This window comes from Coregonus lavaretus (genome assembly GCF_964263955.1).
Source record: "Coregonus lavaretus genome assembly, contig: HAP1_SCAFFOLD_3310, whole genome shotgun sequence".
Classification (NCBI taxonomy): Eukaryota; Metazoa; Chordata; class Actinopteri; order Salmoniformes; family Salmonidae; genus Coregonus; species Coregonus lavaretus.
The window spans coordinates 18,563-39,026 of record NW_028157265.1 but is presented as its reverse complement, the minus strand read 5'-3'; the positions used below and the strand labels follow the sequence as shown (position 1 = coordinate 39,026).

General features: G+C 45.7%; 2 protein-coding genes across 2 annotated transcripts; one reads left to right on the top strand and one right to left on the bottom strand.

Annotated features, from left to right (window-relative positions):
• Window positions 1–67: 67 nt before the first annotated feature.
• On the bottom strand, window positions 68–4,321 carry LOC311125602 (60S ribosome subunit biogenesis protein NIP7 homolog). The gene is made up of 5 exons (XM_084199630.1): window positions 4,227–4,321; window positions 3,819–3,905; window positions 3,532–3,670; window positions 2,978–3,118; window positions 68–680 (listed from the first exon to the last, which is right to left on the bottom strand). Exons 1-5 carry the CDS (start codon window positions 4,280–4,282, stop codon window positions 561–563), a joined length of 543 nt encoding a protein of 180 aa, XP_084055756.1. The 5' UTR covers window positions 4,283–4,321; the 3' UTR covers window positions 68–560.
• Window positions 4,322–4,623: 302 nt separating this feature from the next.
• Window positions 4,624–20,410, top strand: LOC311125600 (conserved oligomeric Golgi complex subunit 8-like; the record flags this gene model as incomplete). The annotated part of the gene is made up of 7 exons (XM_084199627.1): window positions 4,624–4,952; window positions 12,729–12,936; window positions 14,252–14,503; window positions 14,639–14,708; window positions 14,970–15,481; window positions 19,288–19,456; window positions 19,631–20,410. The coding sequence occupies 7 exons, from the start codon at window positions 4,624–4,626 to the stop codon at window positions 20,212–20,214; spliced, it is 2,124 nt and encodes a 707-aa protein (XP_084055753.1). The 3' UTR covers window positions 20,215–20,410.
• Window positions 20,411–20,464: the final 54 nt, after the last annotated feature.

Genomic DNA, 20,464 nt, shown 5'->3' with positions numbered 1-20,464 from the left:
CAGTTAAGACCAGTGTTTAATAGCTACAGTAAATACATGCTATATTGAAGTGATGTTAGTGCCAGAATCCAACATTTTATGATCGTTTTATTTGTAGAAAAAAATAATACATTTCAGTATATCACAAGTTTTAATGTTATGCAGATGTAATTATTAACTGTATAATAGTATTTATGTTAATCGCCCAAACAGTAGTTCCATGCTCAAACCAGAGATCCATACAGATTAGGAATACTACACAAAACCCCAATATTCAATTTACAGAACAAATCCAGGGACAGAAAACTATTAGATTTGGTGATTTACATCACTAAGGATTCAGCCATAGGGATGGGATGTTGGATGCTGTCATCTTGATGAAACTATCCAGACAGTCACTGGCCCTATGGTAATCACAGGGAAATACACAATCGTATCCTGTAGACCAGGGTTTCCCAACGCTCTCCAAGACCACCAGACGTTTTCACATAGCTGTACTTCCCAACCCCCTGGTGGTCCCTGCGGAGAGGGTTGGGAAGTACTACTGTGGATAATTGATAGTCCAGTTTGTGATGACTCCTCTATGTGAGCGTGTCCTCAGACCTGATGAACTCTCCAATGTCCGCCTGGTGGAACACAACGATGGACAAGGGGTCCACTCTCCTGCACTCCTGGGTCGACTTGGCTGCCACTCCGAAACCCTGTGGAAGACAAAGGGGCACGTTCAGTTGAGTCAAACCTGCACATGATTGTCAAATATAATTCTCTAATGGTTACCTACAGTCGTGGTCAAAAGTTTTGAGAATGACACAAATACTCATTTTCACAAAAGTCTGCTGCCTCAGTTTTGATGATGGCAATTTGCATATACTCCAGAATGTCATGAAAAGTGATCAGATGAATTGCAAAGTCCCTCTTTGCCATGAAAATGAACATAATCCCCAAAAAAACATTTCCACTGCATTTCAGCCCTGGCACAAAAGGACCAGCTGCCATCATGTCACTGATTCTCTCGTTAACACAGGTGAGAGTGTTGACGAGGACAAGGCTGGAGATCACTCTGTCATGCTGATTGAGTTAGAATAACAGACTGGAAGCTTTAAAAGGAGGGTGGTGCTTGAAATCATTGTTCTTCCTCTGTTAACCATGGTTACCTGCAAGGAAACACGTGCCGTCATCATTGCTTTGCACAAAAAGGGCTTCACAGGCAAGGATATTGCTGCTAGTAAGATTGCACCTAAATCAACCATTTATCGGATCATCAAGAACTTCGAGAGAGGTTCAATTGTTGTGAAGGTGTCAGGGCGCCCAAGAAAGTCCAGCAAGCGCCAGGACCGTCTCCTAAAGTTGATTCAGCTGTGGGATCGGGGCACCACCAGTGCAGAGCTTGCTCAGGAATGGCAGCAGGCAGGTGTGAGTGCATCTGCATGCACAGTGAGGCGAAGACTTTTGGAGGATGGCCTGGTGTCAAGAAGCCACTTCTCTCCGGGAAAAACATCAGGGACAGACTGATATTCTGCAAAAGGTACAGGGATTGGACTGCTGAGGACTGGGGTAAAGTCATTTTCTCTGATGAATCCCCTTTCCGATTGTTTGGGGCATCTGGAAAACAACTTGTCCGGAGAAGACAAGGTGAGCGCTACCATCAGTCCTGTGTCATGCCAACAGTAAAGCATCCTGAGACCATTCATGTGTGGGGTTGCTTCTCAGCCAAGGGCGTGGGCTCACTCACAATTTTGCCTAAGAACACAGCCATGAATAAAGAATGGTACCAACACATCCTCCGAGAGCAACTTCTCCCAACCATCCAAGAACAGTTTGGTGACGACCAATGCCTTTTCCAGCATGATGGAGCACCTTGCCATGAGGCAAAAGTGATAACTAAGTGGCTCGGGGAACAAAACATCGACATTTTGGGTCCATGGCCAGGAAACTCCCCATACCTTAATCCCATTGAGAACTTGTGGTCGATCCTCAAGAGGCGGTTGGACAAACAAAAACCCACAAATTCTGACAAACTCCAAGCATTGATTATGCAAGAATGGGCTGCCATCAGTCAGGATGTGGCCCAGAAGTTAATTGACAGCATGCCGGGGCGGATTGCAGAGGTCTTGAAAAAGAAGGGTCAACACTGCAAATATTGACTCTTTGTTATGCAATTGTCAATAAAAGCCTTTGACACTTATGGAATGCTTGTAATTATACTTCAGTATACCATAGTAACATCTGACAAAAATATCTAAAAACACTGAAGCAGCTTACTTTGTGAAGACCAATACTTGTGTCATTCTCAAAACGTTTGACCACGACTGTAGACGTTATGATTGTTGATGACTTAGATATTAGCTCCACATAGCTTGTTTGCAACGTCTTCAACAAGCTTGTATGAAGGAGCAACCAACCGTCAAATGAAGGAGCAACCAACCGTCAAATGATCACTATCCAAAAGAGAAGCAGTGTAAAACTGACACTGGGCCGGTTTACCAATCTGGGCCGGTTTACCATACAGATTAACCCTAGTCCAGTCTGGGCCGGTTTACCATACAGATTAACCCTAGTCCAGTCTGGGCCGGTTTACCATACAGATTAACCCTAGTCCAGTCTGGGCCGGTTTACCATACAGATTAACCCTAGTCCAATCTGGGCCGGTTTACCATACAGATTAAGCCTAGTCCAATCTGGGCCGGTTTACCATACAGATTAAGCCTAGTCCAGTCTGGGCCGGTTTACCATACAGATTAAGCCTAGTCCAATCTGGGCCGGTTTACCATACAGATTAAGCCTAGTCCAGTCTGGGCCGGTTTACCATACAGATTAAGCCTAGTCCAGTCTGGGCCGGTTTACCATACAGATTAAGCCTAGTCCTGGACCAAAAAGCATTTGAAAACGCTTTTTTTAGTCTGACTAGTTAACCTCTGTCTGGGGAAACCTGCCCTATATGTTGATGTGAATGTATTGGATAATGAATGTACAGTATGTGCAGGGAGGGCCAACTCACCAGTGGTACGTCTGCCATGGAATAGACCACCACTCCCTGGTACTGGTTAGTGTTCTCTGTGATCCTCCCCAGACCAGACTTCAACACGTGGTTCCCATAGAGGAAGGACTGCTCCTGCCCAGGCTTCACCCACACCTTGAACTGAACACACAGAGGGTTCAGTTACTCAGAGAATAGTCTTATTACAGTACTACCAATGTCTTAACTGACATCCTGTAGGTTTTCAGAGAGATATTGGTTTTATAATAATATGCCATTTAGCAGACGCTTTTATCCAAAGCGACTTACAGTCATGTGTGCATACATTTTTACGTATGGGTGGTCCCTGGGGATCGAACCCACTACCCTGGCGTTACAAGCGCCGTGCTCTACCAGCTGAGCTACAGAGGATTTGATGTTCATTTTAAAGCCTACACAAATATGATTATCGAACTTTAAACCTCTATCCTCAACTGGCTGTCATCAGTGCCATATAACAACATCTCCACTTCTAACATGACGTCTGGTTATCATTATACACACTGACATGTCAGAGCTCCATGCTTGTTGTTTACCTTGGCATACGGTGCCAGGAAGTCCAGTGCTGTGATGTGCAGGCGGAACTTAATGGTCTTGGTGAACTTCCCAAAGCAGGTACCCACCGACACCAACTTATCACGGGAGATGTTGGTCGCCAACTTCAGAATTCTCTCACTGATACAAAAAAAGTGGAAACAAGATAATATCTTAGCTACCCATTTTCATCGGCATCTATATCACAGGTTTACAAAGAGACGATCATGAAGTAGCCAGCTTTATAATATCCATAGAAAATCCTAACAATAACTGAAGCATTGTTTACCTGATGTAATACACACGGTCATTGTGAAGTCTGAAGCAATATGTCCCATCAGGTCTATCCACAAGGAGTTTGATGTTCTCACCAATGCTGTGGACAGAAAAGGGGAAGGTGTCACACATTGTCATTGTAGATTCAGAGAATGTCGTCCCATTCCAAATCACATGCCATCTACACAGACACCGTATTAGCCAGTTTGTTGAGAAGCATAACTAGGCCGGTTAAAGACTGTCATCATGAGCATAGCACCAAAGAGACTGGATATGGACTGGAGGTTTTCAACCCTCTGCACAAGCTAGCTGGCAAACCAACTCTGGAGCTGGTTGATCAAGCATGGAGCTAGTCTTAACAGCCATGGCAGTTTCAAAATAACTTTCGCCTTGTCTTTCAAGATCACAATTCAATACTCACTATTTGGAGAGTTTCTCAAACATGGTTTTTGTCTCGTCGTCTGTTAGAGGCCTCATTTTGGTAAGTTATTCGCTAATTTCCTTACAATATTGTGCCCACTGAACGTAGCTTGATAAACGCTACAACGTGGGTATAGTGAGCGGAAATGCATCTGCAGGAAAACGGAAGTGGATCGTAATAGTGACGTCAAATTCATGCGCCTGTTCCTGTTGTGCTCTTGCCTTTACGAGCGAGCTATTTAGCGAAATTGCGAATTAAATAGCCATTTAAAAGACATCAGACGCTTACATTGTATTTTAACGACCTGTTTTCGTACTCCTGTGTTAAGGCTGGAAATCGGAGTAAGGAACGTTACGCCTAAAATCCGGATGAAGTATTGAAGCGACAGCTTTCCAATATGACAGCTGTGGACGTGGAAGATGAGAGTATTCTGGCGTCAATATTCAAAGACAGCTTTCCAGACAACTGGAGAGACAACCCCGACTTCGCAGCCTACTTGTCGGAGCTCAGTTCGTATGGCGTGGAGAAATTAAACCGTGAACCGGAGCGGTTGGCGGAGGAGAGGGCGCAGATACTGCAGCAGACCCGAGAGCTCGCCTTCTCCAACTACAAGACGTTCATCCGCACTGCGGACTGCACCGAGGAGATATACCGCGACTTTGGGCGTGTGGAAAGCAGTGTTTCCAAACTCCTCGACAAGTTGCCCAGCTTCGGTGAAAAATGCAGGTTAGTGGTGACGTTAGCCAATTACTCTGTCGTTTTGACATGTCATGTTATTTAAGTGATAATGCCCGAGACGCCGGTGTTTGGAGGATATATTGGCACGGGTGTTTAAGCCCGAGACGAAGTCTCTCTAGCCTGAGGGCCAGTCTGTTTGTGCCATCATGCCAACTCTAGCCTGAGGGCCAGTCTGTTTGTGCCATCATGCCAACTCTAGCCTGAGGGTCAGTCTGTTTGTGCCATCATGCCAACTCTAGCCTGAGGGCCAGTCTGTTTGTGCCATCATGCCAACTCTAGCCTGAGGGCCAGTCTGTTTGTGCCATCATGCCAACTCTAGCCTGAGGGCCAGTCTGTTTGTGCCATCATGCCAACTCTAGCCTGAGGGCCAGTCTGTTTGTGCCATCATGCCAACTCTAGCCTGAGGGCCAGTCTGTTTGTGCCATCATGCCAACTCTAGCCTGAGGGCCAGTCTGTTTGTGCCATCATGCCAACTCTAGCCTGAGGGCCAGTCTGTTTGTGCCATCATGCCAACTCTAGCCTGAGTGCCAGTCTGTTTGTGCCATCATGCCAACTCTAGCCTGAGGGCCAGTCTGTTTGTGCCATCATGCCAACTCTAGCCTGAGGGCCAGTCTGTTTGTGCCATCATGCCAACTCTAGCCTGAGTGCCAGTCTGTTTGTGCCATCATGCCAACTCCTTCTCACTTATTGTCATGTTTGGCTTGACAAGGACAGCAATATAGTTGGCAAAAGCACAAACAGACTGGTACCAGGCTGTCTATCTAGCCCAAACAGACTGGAACCAGGTTAATGTCTATCTAGCCCAAACAGACTGGTACCAGGTTAATGTCTATCTAGCCCAAACAGACTGGAACCAGGCTGTCTATCTAGTCCAAACAGACTGGTACCAGGCTGTCTATCTAGCCCAAACAGACTGGTACCAGGTTAATGTCTATCTAGCCCAAACAGACTGGTACCAGGCTAATGTCTATCTAGCCCAAACAGACTGGTACCAGGCTGTCTATCTAGCCCAAACAGACTGGTACCAGGTTAATGTCTATCTAGCCCAAACAGACTGGTACCAGGTTAATGTCTATCTAGCCCAAACAGACTGGTACCAGGTTAATGTCTATCTAGTCCAAACAGACTGGTACCAGGTTAATGTCTATCTAGTCCAAACAGACTGGTACCAGGTTAATGTCTATCTAGCCCAAACAGACTGGTACCAGGTTAATGTCTATCTAGCCCAAACAGACTGGTACCAGGTTAATGTCTATCTAGCCCAAACAGACTGGTACCAGGTTAATGTCTATCTAGCCCAAACAGACTGGTACCAGGTTAATGTCTATCTAGCCCAAACAGACTGGTACCAGGTTAATGTCTATCTAGCCCAAACAGACTGGTACCAGGTTAATGTCTATCTAGCCCAAACAGACTGGTACCAGGTTAATGTCTATCTAGCCCAAACAGACTGGTACCAGGTTAATGTCTATCTAGCCCAAACAGACTGGTCCCAGCTAATGTCTATCTAGCCCAAACAGACTGGTACCAGGTTAATGTCTATCTAGCCCAAACAGACTGGTACCAGGCTGTCTATCTAGCCCAAACAGACTGGTACCAGGCTGTCTATCTAGCCCAAACAGACTGGTACCAGGTTAATGTCTATCTAGTCCAAACAGACTGGTACCAGGTTAATGTCTATCTAGCCCAAACAGACTGGTACCAGGCTGTCTATCTAGCCCAAACAGACTGGTACCAGGTTAATGTCTATCTAGCCCAAACAGACTGGTACCAGGTTAATGTCTATCTAGTCCAAACAGACTGGTACCAGGCTGTCTATCTAGCCCAAACAGACTGGTACCAGGCTAATGTCTATCTAGCCCAAACAGACTGGTACCAGGCTGTCTATCTAGCCCAAACAGACTGGTACCAGGTTAATGTCTATCTAGCCCAAACAGACTGGTACCAGGTTAATGTCTATCTAGCCCAAACAGACTGGTACCAGGTTAATGTCTATCTAGTCCAAACAGACTGGTACCAGGTTAATGTCTATCTAGCCCAAACAGACTGGTACCAGGTTAATGTCTATCTAGCCCAAACAGACTGGTACCAGGTTAATGTCTATCTAGCCCAAACAGACTGGTACCAGGTTAATGTCTATCTAGCCCAAACAGACTGGTACCAGGCTGTCTATCTAGCCCAAACAGACTGGTACCAGGCTAATGTCTATCTAGCCCAAACAGACTGGTACCAGGTTAATGTCTATCTAGCCCAAACAGACTGGTACCAGGTTAATGTCTATCTAGCCCAAACAGACTGGTACCAGGCTAATGTCTATCTAGCCCAAACAGACTGGTACCAGGTTAATGTCTATCTAGTCCAAACAGACTGGTACCAGGTTAATGTCTATCTAGCCCAAACAGACTGGTACCAGGCTAATGTCTATCTAGCCCAAACAGACTGGTACCAGGTTAATGTCTATCTAGCCCAAACAGACTGGTACCAGGTTAATGTCTATCTAGCCCAAACAGACTGGTACCAGGTTAATGTCTATCTAGCCCAAACAGACTGGTACCAGGTTAATGTCTATCTAGCCCAAACAGACTGGTACCAGGTTAATGTCTATCTAGCCCAAACAGACTGGTACCAGGTTAATGTCTATCTAGCCCAAACAGACTGGTACCAGGTTAATGTCTATCTAGCCCAAACAGACTGGTACCAGGTTAATGTCTATCTAGCCCAAACAGACTGGTACCAGGTTAATGTCTATCTAGTCCAAACAGACTGGTACCAGGTTAATGTCTATCTAGCCCAAACAGACTGGTACCAGGTTAATGTCTATCTAGCCCAAACAGACTGGTACCAGGTTAATGTCTATCTAGTCCAAACAGACTGGTACCAGGTTAATGTCTATCTAGTCCAAACAGACTGGTACCAGGTTAATGTCTATCTAGCCCAAACAGACTGGTACCAGGCTGTCTATCTAGTCCAAACAGACTGGTACCAGGTTAATGTCTATCTAGCCCAAACAGACTGGTACCAGGTTAATGTCTATCTAGCCCAAACAGACTGGTACCAGGCTGTCTATCTAGCCCAAACAGACTGGTACCAGGCTGTCTATCTAGCCCAAACAGACTGGTACCAGGTTAATGTCTATCTAGCCCAAACAGACTGGTACCAGGTTAATGTCTATCTAGTCCAAACAGACTGGTACCAGGTTAATGTCTATCTAGCCCAAACAGACTGGTACCAGGTTAATGTCTATCTAGCCCAAACAGACTGGTACCAGGTTAATGTCTATCTAGCCCAAACAGACTGGTACCAGGCTGTCTATCTAGCCCAAACAGACTGGTACCAGGCTAATGTCTATCTAGCCCAAACAGACTGGTACCAGGTTAATGTCTATCTAGCCCAAACAGACTGGTACCAGGTTAATGTCTATCTAGCCCAAACAGACTGGTACCAGGCTGTCTATCTAGCCCAAACAGACTGGTACCAGGCTAATGTCTATCTAGCCCAAACAGACTGGGACCAGGTTAATGTCTATCTAGTCCAAACAGACTGGTACCAGGCTGTCTATCTAGCCCAAACAGACTGGTACCAGGTTAATGTCTATCTAGCCCAAACAGACTGGTACCAGGTTAATGTCTATCTAGCCCAAACAGACTGGTACCAGGTTAATGTATATCTAGCCCAAACAGACTGGTACCAGGTTAATGTCTATCTAGCCCAAACAGACTGGTACCAGGTTAATGTCTATCTAGTCCAAACAGACTGGTACCAGGTTAATGTCTATCTAGCCCAAACAGACTGGTACCAGGCTGTCTATCTAGCCCAAACAGACTGGTACCAGGCTAATGTCTATCTAGCCCAAACAGACTGGTACCAGGTTAATTTCTATCTAGCCCAAACAGACTGGTACCAGGTTAATGTCTATCTAGCCCAAACAGACTGGTACCAGGCTGTCTATCTAGCCCAAACAGACTGGTACCAGGTTAATGTCTATCTAGCCCAAACAGACTGGTACCAGGCTAATGTCTATCTAGCCCAAACAGACTGGTACCAGGTTAATGTCTATCTAGCCCAAACAGACTGGTACCAGGCTAATGTCTATCTAGCCCAAACAGACTGGTACCAGGCTAATGTCTATCTAGCCCAAACAGACTGGTACCAGGTTAATGTCTATCTAGTCCAAACAGACTGGTACCAGGTTAATGTCTATCTAGCCCAAACAGACTGGTACCAGGCTAATGTCTATCTAGCCCAAACAGACTGGTACCAGGTTAATGTCTATCTAGCCCAAACAGACTGGTACCAGGTTAATGTCTATCTAGCCCAAACAGACTGGTACCAGGTTAATGTCTATCTAGCCCAAACAGACTGGTACCAGGTTAATGTCTATCTAGCCCAAACAGACTGGTACCAGGTTAATGTCTATCTAGCCCAAACAGACTGGTACCAGGTTAATGTCTATCTAGCCCAAACAGACTGGTACCAGGTTAATGTCTATCTAGCCCAAACAGACTGGTACCAGGTTAATGTCTATCTAGCCCAAACAGACTGGTACCAGGTTAATGTCTATCTAGCCCAAACAGACTGGTACCAGGTTAATGTCTATCTAGCCCAAACAGACTGGTACCAGGTTAATGTCTATCTAGTCCAAACAGACTGGTACCAGGTTAATGTCTATCTAGCCCAAACAGACTGGTACCAGGTTAATGTCTATCTAGCCCAAACAGACTGGTACCAGGTTAATGTCTATCTAGCCCAAACAGACTGGTACCAGGTTAATGTCTATCTAGTCCAAACAGACTGGTACCAGGTTAATGTCTATCTAGCCCAAACAGACTGGTACCAGGCTGTCTATCTAGTCCAAACAGACTGGTACCAGGTTAATGTCTATCTAGCCCAAACAGACTGGTACCAGGTTAATGTCTATCTAGCCCAAACAGACTGGTACCAGGTTAATGTCTATCTAGCCCAAACAGACTGGTACCAGGTTAATGTCTATCTAGCCCAAACAGACTGGTACCAGGTTAATGTCTATCTAGCCCAAACAGACTGGTACCAGGTTAATGTCTATCTAGTCCAAACAGACTGGTACCAGGCTGTCTATCTAGCCCAAACAGACTGGTACCAGGCTGTCTATCTAGCCCAAACAGACTGGTACCAGGTTAATGTATATCTAGTCCAAACAGACTGGTACCAGGCTGTCTATCTAGCCCAAACAGACTGGTACCAGGTTAATGTCTATCTAGCCCAAACAGACTGGTACCAGGTTAATGTCTATCTAGCCCAAACAGACTGGTACCAGGCTGTCTATCTAGCCCAAACAGACTGGTACCAGGCTGTCTATCTAGCCCAAACAGACTGGTACCAGGTTAATGTCTATCTAGCCCAAACAGACTGGTACCAGGTTAATGTCTATCTAGCCCAAACAGACTGGTACCTGGCTGTCTATCTAGCCCAAACAGACTGGTACCAGGTTAATGTCTATCTAGCCCAAACAGACTGGTACCAGGTTAATGTCTATCTAGCCCAAACTGACTGGTACCAGGTTAATGTCTATCTAGCCCAAACAGACTGGTACCAGGTTAATGTCTATCTAGCCCAAACAGACTGGTACCAGGTTAATGTCTATCTAGCCCAAACAGACTGGTACCAGGCTGTCTATCTAGTCCAAACAGACTGGTACCAGGCTGTCTATCTAGCCCAAACAGACTGGTACCAGGTTAATGTCTATCTAGCCCAAACAGACTGGTACCAGGCTGTCTATCTAGCCCAAACAGACTGGTACCAGGTTAATGTCTATCTAGCCCAAACAGACTGGTACCAGGTTAATGTCTATCTAGTCCAAACAGACTGGTACCAGGCTAATGTCTATCTAGCCCAAACAGACTGGTACCAGGTTAATGTCTATCTAGTCCAAACAGACTGGTACCAGGCTAATGTCTATCTAGCCCAAACAGACTGGTACCAGGTTAATGTCTATCTAGTCCAAACAGACTGGTACCAGGCTAATGTCTATCTAGTCCAAACAGACTGGTACCAGGCTGTCTATCTAGCCCAAACAGACTGGTACCAGGTTAATGTCTATCTAGCCCAAACAGACTGGTACCAGGTTAATGTCTATCTAGCCCAAACAGACTGGTACCAGGTTAATGTATATCTAGCCCAAACAGACTGGTACCAGGTTAATGTCTATCTAGTCCAAACAGACTGGTACCAGGTTAATGTCTATCTAGCCCAAACAGACTGGTACCAGGTTAATGTCTATCTAGTCCAAACAGACTGGTACCAGGCTAATGTCTATCTAGCCCAAACAGACTGGTACCAGGTTAATGTCTATCTAGCCCAAACAGACTGGTATCAGGTTAATGTCTATCTAGCCCAAACAGACTGGTACCAGGTTAATGTATATCTAGCCCAAACAGACTGGTACCAGGCTGTCTATCTAGCCCAAACAGACTGGTACCAGGTTAATGTCTATCTAGCCCAAACAGACTGGTACCAGGTTAATGTCTATCTAGCCCAAACAGACTGGTACCAGGTTAATGTCTATCTAGCCCAAACAGACTGGTACCAGGTTAATGTCTATCTAGCCCAAACAGACTGGTACCAGGCTGTCTATCTAGCCCAAACAGACTGGTACCAGGTTAATGTCTATCTAGCCCAAACAGACTGGTACCAGGTTAATGTCTATCTAGCCCAAACAGACTGGTACCAGGCTGTCTATCTAGCCCAAACAGACTGGTACCAGGCTAATGTCTATCTAGCCCAAACAGACTGGTACCAGGTTAATGTCTATCTAGCCCAAACAGACTGGTACCAGGTTAATGTCTATCTAGTCCAAACAGACTGGTACCAGGTTAATGTCTATCTAGCCCAAACAGACTGGTACCAGGTTAATGTCTATCTAGTCCAAACAGACTGGTACCAGGTTAATGTCTATCTAGCCCAAACAGACTGGTACCAGGTTAATGTCTATCTAGCCCAAACAGACTGGTACCAGGCTGTCTATCTAGCCCAAACAGACTGGTACCAGGTTAATGTCTATCTAGTCCAAACAGACTGGTACCAGGTTAATGTCTATCTAGCCCAAACAGACTGGTACCAGGTTAATGTCTATCTAGCCCAAACAGACTGGTACCAGGCTGTCTATCTAGCCCAAACAGACTGGTACCAGGTTAATGTCTATCTAGCCCAAACAGACTGGTACCAGGTTAATGTCTATCTAGTCCAAACAGACTGGTACCAGGTTAATGTCTATCTAGCCCAAACAGACTGGTACCAGGTTAATGTCTATCTAGCCCAAACAGACTGGTACCAGGTTAATGTCTATCTAGCCCAAACAGACTGGTACCAGGTTAATGTCTATCTAGTCCAAACAGACTGGTACCAGGTTAATGTCTATCTAGCCCAAACAGACTGGTACCAGGTTAATGTCTATCTAGCCCAAACAGACTGGTACCAGGTTAATGTCTATCTAGCCCAAACAGACTGGTACCAGGTTAATGTCTATCTAGCCCAAACAGACTGGTACCAGGTTAATGTCTATCTAGCCCAAACAGACTGGTACCAGGTTAATGTCTATCTAGCCCAAACAGACTGGTACCAGGTTAATGTCTATCTAGCCCAAACAGACTGGTACCAGGTTAATGTCTATCTAGCCCAAACAGACTGGTACCAGGTTAATGTCTATCTAGCCCAAACAGACTGGTACCAGGTTAATGTCTATCTAGCCCAAACAGACTGGTACCAGGTTAATGTCTATCCTCTCTTTAGGGGTTTTGTGAAGGAGGCGGAGGATATCGGGGCGAGCCGGAGGATGAACAGCCTGACTCTGAACCGCCACACAGAGATCCTGGAGATCTTAGAGATCCCTCAGCTGATGGACACCTGCGTCCGGAACGGCTACTACGAGGAGGCTCTGGAACTGGCAGCCTACGTCAAGAGACTGGAGAAGAAGCACTCGTCCCTCCCTGTCATCCAGGTATTAATGCGCTAACTAGCACTTTCATAGCTAGGTGTTACAGATGGTACCACTTCCTGCTTACACAGCTAGGTGTTACAGATGGTACCACTTCCTGCTTACACAGCTAGGAGTTACAGATGGTGCCACTTCCTGCTTACACAGTTAGGAGTTACAGATGGTACCACTTCCTGCTTACACAGCTAGGAGTTACAGATGGTACCACTTCCTGCTTACACAGTTAGGAGTTACAGATGGTACCACTTCCTGCTTACACAGCTAGGAGTTACAGATGGTACCACTTCCTGCTTACACAGTTAGGAGTTACAGATGGTACCACTTCCTGCTTACACAGCTAGGAGTTACAGATGGTACCACTTCCTGCTTACACAGTTAGGAGTTACAGATGGTACCACTTCCTGCTTACACAGTTAGGAGTTACAGATGGTACCACTTCCTGCTTACACAGCTAGGAGTTACAGATGGTACCACTTCCTGCTTACACAGTTAGGAGTTACAGATGGTACCACTTCCTGCTTACACAGCTAGGAGTTACAGATGGTACCACTTCCTGCTTACACAGCTAGGAGTTACAGATGGTACCACTTCCTGCTTACACAGCTAGGAGTTACAGATGGTACCACTTCCTGCTTACACAGCTAGGAGTTACAGATGGTACCACTTCCTGCTTACACAGCTAGGAGTTACAGATGGTACCACTTCCTGCTTACACAGTTAGGAGTTACAGATGGTACCACTTCCTGCTTACACAGTTAGGAGTTACAGATGGTACCACTTCCTGCTTACACAGCTAGGAGTTACAGATGGTACCACTTCCTGCTTACACAGCTAGGAGTTACAGATGGTACCACTTCCTGCTTACACAGCTAGGAGTTACAGATGGTACCACTTCCTGCTTACACAGCTAGGAGTTATAGATGGGAAGATACACAATCAGAATGTGGCATTTTGTCAGATAGTTATGGTACTAGAAATCCCTCTTACTATATTAAGCTTGTCTACACAGACGGTTCAGCGTGTGATTCTCTGACCTCTACTGTAACAGTATTAAGCTTGTCTACACAGACGGTTCAGCGTGTGATTCTCTGACCACTACTGTAACATGGCCTGTGTCTTACATTTACATGTCAGTCATTTAGCAGACGCTCTTATCCAGAGCGACTTACATTAGCAATTTAGGGTTAAGTGCCTTGCTCAAGGGCACATCGACAGATTTTTCACCTAGTCCGCTCGGGGATTAGAACCAGCAACCTTTCGGTTACTGGCACAACGGCTCTTAACCACTAAGCTACCTGCCGCCCCCCGTCTTCCTCAGGGCATCGTCCACGAGGTGCGTCAGTCAGCTCAGCTCATGCTGAACCAGCTGTTGCAGCAGCTACGCAGCAACTCCCAGCTTCCTGTGTGCCTGCGTGTGATTGGCTACCTGCGCAGGATGGACGTGTTCACGGAGGCGGAGCTGCGGGTCAAGTTCCTCCAGGCGCGGGGCAGCTGGCTCCATTCCGTCCTCTCCGCCGTGCCTGACGACGACCCTTACTTCCACATCACCAAGACCATCGAGGCCTGCCGCGTATGTAACCTGGGTTGCAGCTTCAGTTATCTAGCGGTGTAGTTGTTGAGCGAAGGACCAAGGAGACAGGACTGATGCTTCCCCCCTTTATTCTCTGACAGGAATATTTCTGTGACATTTCTTACTCTGTTACAGGTACATCTGTTTGACATCATCACGCAGTACAGAGCCATCTTCTCTGACGAGGACCCCCTGCTGCCTCCCGGTGACCGACTGGTTTATTTCAATACGGCAACACAGCGGAGAAGGCTGAATTATTTGATACAATTTTCATAAATATGAAGATTAAACACACACGAGAATTATCCAAAGACACATTCCAAATCTATAATACATATTTTCTTGAAAAGACAGTCGTGCTGTGGGTATGGTACAGTACAGACGGGTCAATAGTCCAACTAAAGTGGCAGGTCATAGGTCACTGGATGGGCAGCCTTGTGATGTATGGTACTGTCTGTGTTGAAAGGTGGTCAGGGCCAGGTGGTGAACGAGGGGGCCATCTTCCACGGCTGGGTGGTGCAGCAGGTGTCTGACTTCCTGGAGACTCTGGACCGAGACCTCCAGAGGGGGGTGGGCGGCCGCCTGGACTCCCTGCTGGGACAGTGCATGTACTTCGGCCTGTCCTTCAGCCGCGTCGGGGCAGACTTCCGCGGCCAGCTGGCCCCAATGTTCCAACGTGTGGCGGCCGATACCTTCCGGAAAGCTGTAGAGGAAGCCATGGAGAAGTTCCAGGAGGACATGAACCTGTATACTCTGATCTCTCTCCCCTCCATGCTGGGTGGGGGCTCCATGCCAGGCACCCTCCAAACCCCCAGTGCCCAGCCAGGTACCCTCCAGCCTCCCATGGCTCTGCTGGATTTCCCCCCCCTGGCCTGCTTCCTCAACAACATCCTGACGGCCTTCAATGACCTCCGGATCTGCTGCCCCCTCGGTCTGGCCCAGCAGGTGACCCAGTACCTGGAGGACGCCCTGGTAAAGGTATGGAACCAACGCCTGTCTGTCTCAGCTAATGGTACGCTACACTGTCTGCTGCTAAAGTTACCATCATTTATTTTCTTTATTTTCTTTTTTTAGTCTTTTTTCTGTTTTTAAAAATATATATATTTTATTTCATTTTTTAAATTTATTTTTTTACCTTTATTTAACCAGGTAAGCCAGTTGAGAACAAGTTCTCATTTACAACTGCGACCTGGCCAAGATAAAGCAAAGCATTGACATGTCTAGGCTGTCCCATGCTCTCTCTAGACATGGTAGATGCTCTCTCTAGACATGGTAGATGCTTTCTGTAGACATGGTAGATGTTATGCTCTCTAGACATGGTAGATGGTATGCTCTCTCTAGACATGGTAGATGGTATGCTCTCTCTAGACATGGTAGATGGTATGCTCTCTCTAGACATGGTAGATGGTATGCTCTCTCTAGACATGGTAGATGGTATGCTCTCTCTAGACATGGTAGATGTTATGCTCTCTCTAGACATGGTAGATGCTCTCTCTAGACATGGTAGATGTTATGCTCTCTCTAGACATGGTAGATGGTATGCTCTCTCTAGACATGGTAGATGGTATTCTCTCTAGACATGGTAGATGTTGTGCTCTCTAGACATGGTAGATGTTATGCTCTCTCTAGACATGGTAGATGCTCTCTCTAGACATGGTAGATGTTATGCTCTCTCTAGACATGGTAGATGTTATGCTCTCTCTAGACATGGTAGATGTTATGCTCTCTCTAGACATGGTAGATGTTATGCTCTCTCTAGACATGGTAGATGTTATGCTCTCTCTAGACATGGTAGATGGTATGCTCTCTCTAGACATGGTAGATGTTATGCTCTCTCTAGACATGGTAGATGTTATGCTCTCTCTAGACATGGTAGATGGTATGCTCTCTCTAGACATGGTAGATGGTATGCTCTCTCTAGACATGGTAGATGGTATGCTCTCTCTAGACATGGTAGATGGTATTCTCTCTAGACATGGTAGATGTTGTGCTCTCTAGACATGGTAGATGGTATGCTCTCTCTAGACATGGTAGATGGTATTCTCTCTAGACATGGTAGATGTTGTGCTCTCTAGACATGGTAGATGTTATGCTCTCTCTAGACATGGTAGATGCTCTCTCTAGACATGGTAGATGTTATGCTCTCTCTAGACATGGTAGATGGTATGCTCTCTCTAGACATGGTAGATGTTATGCTCTCTCTAGACATGGTAGATGGTATGCTCTCTCTAGACATGGTAGATGTTATGCTCTCTCTAGACATGGTAGATGCTCTCTCTAGACATGGTAGATGTTATGCTCTCTCTAGACATGGTAGATGGTATGCTCTCTCTAGACATGGTAGATGGTATGCTCTCTCTAGACATGGTAGATGGTATGCTCTCTCTAGACATGGTAGATGGTATTCTCTCTAGACATGGTAGATGTTGTGCTCTCTAGACATGGTAGATGTTATGCTCTCTCTAGACATGGTAGATGTTATGCTCTCTCTAGACATGGTAGATGTTATGCTCTCTCTAGACATGGTAGATGGTATGCTCTCTCTAGACATGGTAGATGCTCTCTCTAGACATGGTAGATGGTATGCTCTCTCTAGACATGGTAGATGTTATGCTCTCTCTAGACATGGTAGATGGTATGCTCTCTCTAGACATGGTAGATGCTTTCTGTAGACATGGTAGATGTTATGCTCTCTCTAGACATGGTAGATGTTATGCTCTCTCTAGACATGGTAGATGCTCTCTCTAGACATGGTAGATGTTATGCTCTCTCTAGACATGGTAGATGGTATGCTCTCTCTAGACATGGTAGATGTTATGCTCTCTCTAGACATGGTAGATGGTATGCTCTCTCTAGACATGGTAGATGGTATTCTCTCTAGACATGGTAGATGTTGTGCTCTCTAGACATGGTAGATGTTATGCTCTCTCTAGACATGGTAGATGTTATGCTCTCTCTAGACATGGTAGATGTTATGCTCTCTCTAGACATGGTAGATGCTCTCTCTAGACATGGTAGATGGTATGCTCTCTCTAGACATGGTAGATGGTATTCTCTCTAGACATGGTAGATGTTGTGCTCTCTAGACATGGTAGATGTTATGCTCTCTCTAGACATGGTAGATGTTATGCTCTCTCTAGACATGGTAGATGTTATGCTCTCTCTAGACATGGTAGATGCTCTCTCTAGACATGGTAGATGGTATGCTCTCTCTAGACATGGTAGATGTTATGCTCTCTCTAGACATGGTAGATGTTATGCTCTCTCTAGACATGGTAGATGCTCTCTCTAGACATGGTAGATGCTCTCTCTAGACATGGTAGATGCTCTCTCTAGACATGGTAGATGCTCTCTCTAGACATGGTAGATGTTATGCTCTCTCTAGACATGGTAGATGTTATGCTCTCTCTAGACATGGTAGATGTTATGCTCTCTAGACATGGTAGATGCTCTCTCTAGACATGGTAGATGCTCTCTCTAGACATGGTAGATGTTATGCTCTCTCTAGACATGGTAGATGTTATGCTCTCTAGACATGGTAGATGTTATGCTCTCTAGACATGGTAGATGGTATGCTCTCTCTAGACATGGTAGATGTTATGCTCTCTAGACATGGTAGATGCTCTCTCTAGACATGGTAGATGTTGTGCTCTCTCTAGACATGGTAGATGTTAAGCTCTCTCTAGACATGGTAGATGGTATGCTCTCTCTAGACATGGTAGATGTTATGCTCTCTCTAGACATGGTAGATGTTATGCTCTCTCTAGACATGGTAGATGTTATGCTCTCTCTAGACATGGTAGATGTTATGCTCTCTCTAGACATGGTAGATGGTATGCTCTCTCTAGACATGGTAGATGGTATGCTCTCTCTAGACATGGTAGATGGTATGCTCTCTCTAGACATGGTAGATGTTATGCTCTCTCTAGACATGGTAGATGGTATGCTCTCTCTAGACATGGTAGATGCTCTCTCTAGACATGGTAGATGTTATGCTCTCTCTAGACATGGTAGATGTTATGCTCTCTAGACATGGTAGATGTTATGCTCTCTCTAGACATGGTAGATGTTATGCTCTCTCTAGACATGGTAGATGTTATGCTCTCTCTAGACATGGTAGATGTTATGCTCTCTCTAGACATGGTAGATGTTATGCTCTCTCTAGACATGGTAGATGTTATGCTCTCTAGACATGGTAGATGTTATGCTCTCTCTAGACATGGTAGATGTTATGCTCTCTAGACATGGTAGATGTTATGCTCTCTCTAGACATGGTAGATGTTATGCTCTCTAGACATGGTAGATGGTATGCTCTCTCTAGACATGGTAGATGGTATTCTCTCTAGACATGGTAGATGTTGTGCTCTCTAGACATGGTAGATGTTATGCTCTCTCTAGACATGGTAGATGTTATGCTCTCTCTAGACATGGTAGATGGTATGCTCTCTCTCGACATGGTAGATGCTCTCTCTAGACATGGTAGATGGTATGTTTATACTCAGATCTAGGATAATCTTACTCTCCCCAAATCCTAATCTTAAATTCACCAAAGATCAGTCTTTGGGACATGTTAATCTAGTACAGTTTAAATGTTATGTATTCATGGTTTATGATACAGTATGTATGTGATGAACACAGATATCTGATGTTTCCTGCAAGCCACTGTGTCTCTGGCCATGGTAGAAGTTACCCTGATAGGATCAGTTCACCCTCCCTCAAACTCAACAAACTCTAGTTGAAATGTTAGGTTGTATCTCATGATTTCCACTGTCTCTCCTCCCCAGGTCACCAAGTTGATCGTGGTGTTCCACAGGGCTGAGGAGACGGCCTTCAGCAGCCGAGAGAAGGAGCTGTTTGTCCAATTCTGCTGTTCCTTCGCTGAGGACATGGTGCCTTTCCTCAACCGCTGTCTGCAGGTCCTGTTCCCCCCAGCACAGCTCTCTGTCATACTGGGTGAATACTCGGGCACGCCTCTCTTTATTTCAACAGGTTATTTGTACATCAGTTGGCATTTACATGATCTGCCACCGATGCTAAAGACTAGAATATGACAGATCTGCTGATGTGAAAACATCCACAGGAACAACCTCTATAATAATGTATGTGAAACATGGCTTTCTTCTCCAGGTGTCCCTCCAACTCAAGTCCACAAGTACAGCAGTCTGGGTTGTATTGATGTGAGTGCAGTACTGGAGCCTCTGGGGTTTGTTCTTCCCAAGAGGGAGACGGTGACTCCGGTGGTAGAAGAAGACCTCAGTGTTGAGCTGGAGGGTCTCACCGCAGCTGATCCTGAACCAACACTTCCCGTTGACGACCTGGGACTTCCTGATCCTGAACCAATAGCAGGCCCGGAACCTACAGAGGAGGATCCCATGGTCTCGTCCACCATATCTACTGAGTTTGTGTCCGAGACAGGTCTGACCTCTGACCCTGAACTGGAAGCCATTTTGAACGACCCTAACCCTGTACTGGACGACCCAGAGCCTGAGAGACCAAGGGCTGACAGCCACCGTGAAGTACAGGAAGACCCTGAGTTGGAGGCCATACTGAATCCCCCAAAGCCTGTACTGACCGCCCCAGAACCTAACCCAGTCCCAGAGCCTGTACTGACCGCCCCAGAACCTAACCCAGTCCCAGAGCCTGAGGTAAACCCAGAGGGACCAGGGGCAGACAGTGAGCCATCAGAGACTGAGGAAGTAGCAGGGTGTTAACCCTCAGAGGAGTGATGGCAAGGTAACAGACTAACAATAGCCTTGCATTGATGGTTGTAATCTTGTAGTTACTGTGTATTTAACAATGACCCTTTCAGGAATGATTCCAATGCTTTAGCTTGTATATACTGTCATCTAATCTGGGATGACTGGTTGGAGAATGTGGTAATACTGGGTTAAACTATTTAATAAATGTATATATTAAAATAGTTTATTTCTACTGTACATGTCAAATGGATGATGTTGATTA